Source organism: Culex pipiens, chromosome 2 (genome assembly GCF_016801865.2).
Source record: "Culex pipiens pallens isolate TS chromosome 2, TS_CPP_V2, whole genome shotgun sequence".
NCBI classification, from domain to species: Eukaryota; Metazoa; Arthropoda; class Insecta; order Diptera; family Culicidae; genus Culex; species Culex pipiens.
The window spans coordinates 116,416,316-116,425,569 of NC_068938.1; the positions used below are offsets into that span (position 1 = coordinate 116,416,316).

The window sequence follows — 9,254 nt, forward strand, 5'->3', positions numbered from 1 at the left end:
GTCAGGGGTGGTGAATTTCTTTGAGAGATCGAAAGTGATCTAAAAGTGGATAAAATGTGATTCGTTCATGAAAATTGAAAGTCGTTGCAACGCACTTTTGTGAAATGTAAATAGAGATGTCTACCAATGTTTTGGGATTCATTTTAATAATTTATTTTAATTTGTAGTGCATGTCTACTTTTTAATTTATTTATTTGTATTTGTTTATTTGGCCAATTAGTTTAATTTTTGTATATAATTTTGATTGATCTGTGATTGGTTATCACTGGGAAATGCAAAAATCGCCTAAAGTGAGGCTTGTACATAAACAACGTGACCATTTGCGCTAATCCACGAACCAGAGGGGTGCCGAAGATGATTTTGGAAATGCTAGTCGTTTAAAAAAATGTTCATGAACTTCGTGCATTCACATTTTTTCGCCGGGGTAGTGAATAGTGTAACCGTTGGTCACAATTCTTGACGAAGGAAAGTTTCACTTCAGTATTTTTATTACCATCTCACTACACTTAACAGTGGGATGGGGCAAATCTCTCAGTGTATGCGAGGCTGAAGCCCACCAATTTCCCGGTGGGGTGTCCTGACAGCGCAGCTGTTGACACATTGGGAATTGGTGGGAAAATGGACTCGGGAAAACCAAAAAGAAAGCTCGATCTGGGGAAGATCGGGCTCTTGTGATCAGGCTTCCGAGCGGACTAGTCGCACTCCAAGTGGCGGTAGTCAAGCGCCCCCACAACGGCGGAACCCGGAGGTTCCGCGAGTGCAAGTCCGTCTCGGATTGGTCGGCCTAGGCAGTGTGAGTCGCCTGCGCTTCTGCCTACGTCTAACCGTAGTAGGACCACCCCCGTCGTCTGGCGCCTCCCCGCGCCATCAACGTCAAGGACGACAGCTCTCAGGCCGCTGGCCTTAATCGTTAAGGAGAGTCCCCTCTCGGCAGCCCGAATCAGTGGACTCTGGGGCTGCCGATTCGCCAACGAGGGAAGAAGCCTGCCCGACGAAGCCAGCAACGCCCGCTGTGCGTCCATCCGACCCGGCACGAAGTCCGGAGACCACCGTACCGGCCGCGAAGGCCGTAGAACCGCTGCATCCGGCGCCGAAGACCGGACAACCGCAGCGCAGAACAACAAGCCACCGTCAGCCAGAAGAACAAGCCCCCCCCCCCACGAGCGGGACAGTTCCAGCCGCGGAGTGTGAGCGAAGGAGCTCCTCCGGCGGCGACCATCCGGCACGAGAACCAGCTGAGCTGCGCGGTAAGAGTGCCCCAAACCACCTACACTTCACACAACCCACACCCACACCAAACAAATCACCCAATAAAGTGCTGAAGTGGAATCGAAATCGTGTTTTTTCTGTGTGATGAAAGTCTGCCTAGTAGCAATGCCGACCCTGAGTGATGAGTAGTCAGTAGCTTTGGTCTACGATTACTTGGGAAACGGTCTCAGCCCTGAAAAGGACTTGAGCTAGCCTAAAACCCCTTGATACTGAAGGACAAATAGTTTCAAGGTATCCCCTTTTTTCAATGATTTCAACAAGCTTGCTGCCCTGACCACCGTGAACCGTATACACATTTCAAAACGCATGACCCCGTCAAACTCACTAGTGCCGTTTGCGGTGGAACCGTACCTAACGTTTAAGGCGCAGCCGCAGGAGGGGGGAGGCAGAGGGGGGGGGGGTTTATTTTATGTTTTTCATTAAAAATAACAATCCAAAAAAAAACATAAAAAACATGGAAATACAAATATAGAAAAAAACCCCGCTTGACACGTCCTGGTACAGCTGGCGAAGATCGCGTTCCGGTCGGTCGTGTTGCACGTGTGGCACCGGAAAAAGTCGTGCATCGGGAAGGACGTATGCGAACTGATCTTGCACAGAAATTACCACCCGGATACGGCCTCCTCCACCTCGTCCTGTAAAATCGAGACAAATGATGAGTTGGATTTCTCCGATCGGTTTTGCACTGAACTTACTTGGTTGTTGCCACGGGTGATCGGCTGGACACCACTGGCCAGACACAGGCCACCGAATTTGTTGTTGAAGATCTGGTTGAACTCTATCGTAGCGGTTACATTGTTAGTAATCTCGACGCCGGGTGCCAATCAGTCAAACTCTGGGTTGAAATCACATTCCAAGATGCAGATACCGCCGTCCCGACCGCCAAAGACCTTGTTCCGTTTGAGCATTGCATTCGATTACCTAGTCTTGATCCACATGCCGGCCATAGCATTGTCAAAGATCTCGTTCTGTTTTAGCAGGCCCAGACCTCCGATTCACACCAGAACTCCACCGTTTTGGCCACCCCAAATCTTGTTCCCGCGGATCACCGGGTTGCTACCGGTACGGATTTGCACGTCCGAGTACAGGTGATTGACGATTGTCACAAAAGTACGAGCCAACTTGTTTACCAGAGTTGATGAAGATTGTTTATGTTATGAACTTTGTTTGTAAACAAGCCGCAGCGCGCGCTTTTGCATTGACAACCACGACTCGTGACCACACTGAAATAAATTTTATGAAGGAATCGCGTATCGCCGTAAATATGGATGCACATACGGATTAACATATGCGATATAAGCCATATATGTAAAGTGATCACCTCGTGGATGTTCCACATAATTTATGAGAACATGTGTTGCGTTTAAGATAAATTTAGGCCTAAAATGTAGTTTTTGCCCATAGTCGCCGTAATATGTTAAGTTCAGGTTACACTAGTTTAGCTACGTAATAGTGAGAAGCCCAAGACTCGCTTGAGAATGCGCGAAGAGCCTGAGATTTCCCTGCAGTCGGCTGCACGCTTGCCAATATTTCCGACAACTCAACAAAAAGGGAAATCCAACCAGCACGACCATGCCACGTCGTACGATCGAACAGTCACCTGCATACACCCATCGAGAGCGGAGCCTCGCTCGATCGCGTCTCGCCAGCCGACATCAGCAGCTCGCCGAGCCGGATAAATCAGCGCTCGGAAACGGTAATTTACGTAAGGGGCACGAGGCCGGACAGGACGGCACGATACGCCGCAAAGCCCGAACGAAACTACCGGTAAGTCGTGGTCGAGGCGGACAATTGGCACACCATTTAGTTGTCGCATTTCCCAGATTGGCAAGCCGTCCAGCGAGCGTCCCAAAAGTGTCTGGTTCACCTCACCAAGCTCGTGACGCCAAGGTCGACGGCGAAACACCGCCAGCCGCGTTTGAGGCCCGACGTGAGTGCAGAAATCGAGGTCAAGCGGACAGCCAATCATTAAATCTCTTTTCCTAGGCGCACACGGAGGCACGCCAGCGCCGTGTCGAAGGACGAGCCCGATCTAAAGCGGACGCGCGAGGCAGAACTCGAGAGTGGAGGCGGCAGGAGAGACGCATCGCATGCCAAAAACCACAAGTAAGCGAGGCATTGACAATTGACGCTGTACTTCCACTAAGATCACCCTATTCACAGGAGATCGAGGGTCACCACAAACACGCGCACGACTGAAGCGAGATTCAGTGTCAAGGTCACGCCGACGAGGAAGCAAGTCGTAAGTTAGCTCCAGGCAGGTGGTGCATCACCAATACTAACAAAGGGCTCTCTTTAAACAGTGAGAACGGTGCTCGAAGCACGCGGAACACCACTAGAGGACCTGAAGCTAAAAAGAACGCCCCCGAACCGTACGGGGTAAGATTGAGCCTGAATCAAGGAGTAAGCACATGGAGCTGACGACTTTTGTTTCCACAGGGCGTTTATACACCGTTTGTTTTGTGCTCGAGGGCCGACCGACTGCACAGGTCGTGCCGCGGCAGTTTTGTCAGCGAATACCATCGGCGGAGATCGAGTAGAGGCGTCGAGAAGAGGCCGTCGAAGTCGCGCGTGGCGCCAGGACACGGAGGGTGCCAACGTCGTACGCAAACGCCCAAACATCGCCCACCGAGAAGCACGAGTTTGGCACGCAAGCACACCAGCACGTGGCGCGCAAGCACGCACGTACGCAGAGCGCGTCGCGAGGACGCGGAGCGCGTGGTGCGAACGCGACGCCGAGGCTGGAGCACGAGCTGATCGACGGGGGCCAGGACGTGCGGCTACGGCATGGCGGCAGAAAGCGCGCGAGGACGGGTAGGGATTAGATGGGCCCATCTGTGAGTGAGTAGGAAGACATGTGTTGTCCATTAGCGTAAGAAAGCAGGGAACAGAGTTTGGCAGGAGAAACATTATTATGTAAACTACTAGAATAAAACATGGCAACTTAGTTCACACGCACACAACTACTTTTAGTTATTTTGGCTTGCTAGTCGGGAGCGTCAGCGATTGCGCTCAGCTGAACGGATCCTAATCAACAATGGCGCCCAACGTGGGGCCATTTGGCATTTTGGTTCGGAATTTGGAGATTTGCATAAATTGTGGCACGCAAATCGTTTTTCTTTTTGGCATTTTGGCGCAACATTACTTCAATTTTGGCTCATCATTTAAAATTTAAGATGGATCCGATGAGGAAATACAATATGAACTGGGAATAAGACATGTACTACATTTGTGCTCGCTTCCTCACCGCGTTAGAGTAGCGCGTTTGAGGGCCATCATCCAACAAGATGAGGCTCGAGGAATCGTCCCTGAATCTGCGACACACTTTTTGTCCCCAGAAGACGATCTGAGGCAATGTCACAAAAACCTCACCGAACTCGTGACGTGGATAGAAAAGGCTATCGAGCATGAGCATGAGCATGAGCATGGTTGACTGCCAATGAGCTGCTACTCCATTATTGACGGATCAGCTGAAGTTACACAATGAACCAACAGATGAGTAGTGGGAGCTAATCATCCTCACTGTATAACCCCTGAAGATCTCTGCTTTAAGTCAATACCGGCGCCCCCCTCAAGGAGATGCAGTTCAACAAAGGTAGGAATGTTAGTCCGATAGTTGAAGTTGCAGACTCATCAGACAAAGAATTTGTCGCTCTATACCTGTTGACACCGCATGAGACCGTTGAATCCACAGCATCTTCTTCAAGCATCACGGGAAGTGGGGGAATTGTGTTAGTAGGGGAAGGAAAGGGAAAGTCAGGATTCATCTTGGTAGATGATATGACCAGAATGTGAACTGTGAACCATAATCGTTGCCTTCTGAGCTACGACGCTATGAGAAGGACTTATCATTCGCGTGCCATCCGAGCAACGATGCTTTGGGATGGGCTTTCAAAACGAAATGAAATTTGAATTAACGCATTATTCGGTAACGTACAATTTCAAATAGATCCGTCGTCGTGCCATCCGAGCCACGATGCTAAGGGAAGGGCTTTCAAAACAAAATGAAATTTTTAGCAACGTATTATTCGTTATCATGTAAACCTCAAATAGTGTTGATACACCGAACTGTTTCAATCGATTTAATGAAATTCTTCGCGCATGACTTCTTTGCAACCAACTTAACCACGAATTTACCCAGTCCGGACCGCGAACAACCGGTTCAACAACAGAAAGAAAATATATACACGACGACGCGAAGCCTTCTATCAATAAATTCAAGAATCTTCTATCACTTTCTCGAGGATTCTCGCGCGTCGATTCTTCAATCGATCTCCCCCACGAACACCACGCGATTGAGGGCCAAACTCCCAAGGCCACCACGCGACACTTTTTTCAATGAATTCCAGAATCTTCTATCACTTTCTCGCGGATTCTCGCGCGTCGATTCTTCAACCGATCTCCCCCACGAACACCACGCGACTGAGGGCCAAACTCCCAAGGCCACCACGCGACACTTTTTCAATGAATTCCAGAATCTTCTATCACTTTCTCGCGGATTCTCGCGCGTCGATTCTTCAACCGATCTCCCCCACGAACACCACGCGACTGAGGGCCAAACTCCCAAGGCCACCACGCGACACTTTTTTCAATGAATTCCAGAATCTTCTATCACTTTCTCGCGGATTCTCGCGCGTCGATTCTTCAACCGATCTCCCCCACGAACACCACGCGACTGAGGGCCAAACTCCCAAGGCCACCACGCGACACTTTTTTTCAATGAATTCCAGAATCTTCTATCACTTTCTCGCGGATTCTCGCGCGTCGATTCTTCAACCGATCTCCCCCACGAACACCACGCGACTTAGGGCCAAACTCCCAAGGCCACCACGCGACACTTTTTTCAATGAATTCCAGAATCTTCTATCACTTTCTCGAGGATTTTCGCGCGTCGATTCTTCAACCGATCTCCCCCACGAACACCACGCGACTGAGGGCCAAACTCCCAAGGCCACCACGCGACACTTTTTTTCAATGAATTCCAGAATCTTCTATCACTTTCTCGCGGATTCTCGCGCGTCGATTCTTCAACCGATCTCCCCCACGAACACCACGCGACTGAGGGCCAAACTCCCAAGGCCACCACGCGACACTTTTTTCAATGAATTCCAGAATCTTCTATCACTTTCTCGCGGATTCTCGCGCGTCGATTCTTCAACCGATCTCCCCACGAACACCACGCGACTCATGACGTGGATAGAAAAGGCTATCGAATCGAAAAACGTAACCTATCTGGTCCAGGCTAGGGCGCGTCTTCTTCACTATCGCGATCGCTTAGCAATCTTGCTTACAACGGAGAGACTGGCAGAGGATCACGAAGTTTGCTCAATGGTCGTTCAATTCTGCATCGAGGACATTGATGACACGTTGGGTAAGGCGAAGAAACGTTCAGAGATCAACACTAGCGGAGAAGATAACTCGGGTGCAGCGGACGGACAGAACAACGGGACGGCTCACGTCAATCCGGATCAAACAGAAAGACGAGACGAAGTGGGAACGGACGGTAACCCGCCGGGCCCAAGTAGCAATTTCCTATCATCGACGCAATCGGGAAACCGAGGCTTCAACATGGCGTGGAACAATCTGTTGAACCAAAACACCACACCCAGAAATCCAGAACCATCGCGACAACCAGATAACCTGGGAAACGATAACGGAGATTTGCTAAACATTTCAGAACGCCTTCCGGGTTACAACGAACACCAGAATGGAGGACAAGGGACTGTAAACAACAATAGACATGGAACGGGAATAAGCACTGGTCAAAGCCATCTTGGAGGGCAGGCGAACCATGGTCTAGGACAGCCACTAAACAGCAACCAAACTGGACTGCAAAGCGGCCAAGGCGCCGGTTTTCTGGGAAATCTAGCTGATGGTTTGCTCGGAGGTCAAGGACCCGGATTTTCCGGAGGTCTTTCACTGGGACGGAACGGAGCTCAAGCGGGTTCATACGGTGGTCGCGCAACTGGATTCCATGCAGGTCTAGCAGCTGGTTTCTACGGAGGCCGGACAGCTGGACTCTCCAATGGTCAATCAACCGGTTCCTACGGAGGTCAAACAACTGGAACAGGCGGCGCAAACGGAAGCCAATCGACAGGGCTTTTTGGAAGACCAACGACGGGACAGGACGGAGGACAAGCAGATAGCTTTAGAGGAGGTGCTGGAGCAGGGCTTAACAACAATCAAGGCGGTGATCCGGGCGCTGGTCAAGCATCAAGTGCAAACGGAGATCAAGAAAGGGTGAACGAACGAAACTATCGCTGGAGGGACGAATTGTTGAACTGGATGAGAATGAACGAACAACAACGACAACAGCAAATGCAAAACGAACAGTACCAACAACAACAGTACCAGCAGCAACAGTTTGAACAACAACAGTACCAGCAGCAGCAGTATCAACAACAACAGCGTTGGCAGTTCGAAGAGAGAAGACCCTACAAAGCGATTCACAACTGGCCGTTTCGCGTGTGTCTTGCGAACCTTCGTGGTGAACGGACACTAGAGCTGCGGTATTTTTTACTACCTAAGCTCAGAGTTATTTCAAACAAAATTCACAGTCTTTTTAAAGACTACCTGAGTTACTTTCCAAAATTCTAAACAGTCTTTTCAAGACTAACCCCACCTGAAATTTTGTTGTATTTTACAAACGAAGCCATCTTTTTAAGAGAACTTTGCTTGCAAAATGCGTCAAAACAAAGGTAAACGCAAATCTTCTGAAGATTTGGTCGTTACGTCGGTGAAGCGTTTGAACGCTAAATCGGCTAACGGAAACAGAAAAAGAAAACAGCCTCATCCGAGGTCTGATTCTGATTCTGAAAGTGAGGTTAATTCTCCAATTCCATTGGCAAACGGTTTCGGTGTTTTATCCGAAACTGTGGACAAGGATCCTTCTCCTCGTACTGAGCCTTCTGCCGTCGAGAAACGAGTAAAGGCTCCGCCAATTGTAGTGACTTCCGTCTCCGATTTAGCCAGCTTTCGAACGCAACTGAAGAATTGCAAGGAAACTTGCAATTTGAAGGTTTCGTTCCAGCTTGGTCGAAGAGGAGAATGTCGCTTGTCGACGGAATCTTTACAAGATCACCAAACTTTTGTTGGTTATTTGAAAAACCACAAACACAATTTCTACACGTATGAGACCAAGAATGCTCGTCCATTCAAGGCGGTCCTGAAAGGTCTCTCCAACGACTTGTCGGTGGATGAGATCAAAAACGAACTTAAGGTGTTGCTTGGCTTTGCCCCATCCCAAGTAATACCAATGAAGAAAAAATCAAACGGGAATATTTCTCGCTTTGGTTTGACTTCACAATTTTATCTGATTCATTTCAACAGAAATGAAATCAACAATTTGAAACTTTTGGACAAAGTTCAGTTTTTGTTCCATGTACGGGTAAAGTGGGAGCATTTTAAGAAACATGGCGGTAATGGCCAGAATCTGACCCAGTGCCGGCGTTGCCAGGCATTCGGTCACGGTACTGATCATTGCGCCATGGTTCCAAAATGCATGGTTTGCGGGGATTCTTCTCACGACAAGGACAATTGTCCCGTGAAAGAAGTCACCCAATTTAAATGTGCAAATTGTGGTGGAAATCACAAATCAAATTTCTGGGATTGCCCCATCAGAAAAAAGGTTTTGGATTCTCGTGCTAAGCATCAGCCGAAATCCAAACCGAAATTTTCTCAAAGTCAGGTTGTACCTGCATCTTTGAATCAAACGTTCGTGCTGTCTCACTCGAACAATACCCCTACCATGGAAAAGTTAGGTAACAGCAATGGTATTTCTTATGCCAACGTCGTTTCGGGTTCGGGTTCATCTACGAATTTTAAATCCTCTACCAATTTTCAAATTGGGCAGGTACCTCAAATTTCATTTGAAAATTTTTCTTCTGGCAACGCTTTGGGATCTTCTGATCTCGGCGATGTTACGTTTGAAAAAATGACTTTTTTGCAAAACTCACTGTTTGGTTTGATTCAAACAATGAGTAATG

The 9,254-nt window shown here is 48.7% G+C and overlaps 1 protein-coding gene across 9 annotated transcripts; it reads left to right on the forward strand.

The window, feature by feature from the left end:
* Positions 1–16: 16 nt before the first annotated feature.
* LOC120430300 (uncharacterized) lies at positions 17–7,874 on the forward strand. Of its 9 annotated transcripts, XM_039595398.2 has the most exons (5): positions 18–3,199; positions 3,256–3,375; positions 3,433–3,511; positions 3,573–3,648; positions 3,709–6,747. In XM_039595398.2, exons 2-5 carry the CDS (start codon positions 3,360–3,362, stop codon positions 4,024–4,026), a joined length of 489 nt encoding a protein of 162 aa, XP_039451332.1. In that variant the 5' UTR covers positions 18–3,199; positions 3,256–3,359; the 3' UTR covers positions 4,027–6,747. The 9 variants fall into 9 exon arrangements, with proteins under 9 accessions (XP_052564564.1, XP_052564565.1, XP_052564562.1 ...); XM_052708606.1 differs by having other exon boundaries at positions 18–3,375; XM_052708604.1 differs by having other exon boundaries at positions 17–3,511; positions 3,709–7,874.
* Positions 7,875–9,254: the final 1,380 nt, after the last annotated feature.

Coding starts and splice junctions, on each gene's coding strand:
- LOC120430300 (XM_052708601.1), top strand. CDS start 5,608: ATGAATTCCAGAATCTTCTATCACTTTCTCGCGGATTCTCGCGCGTCG.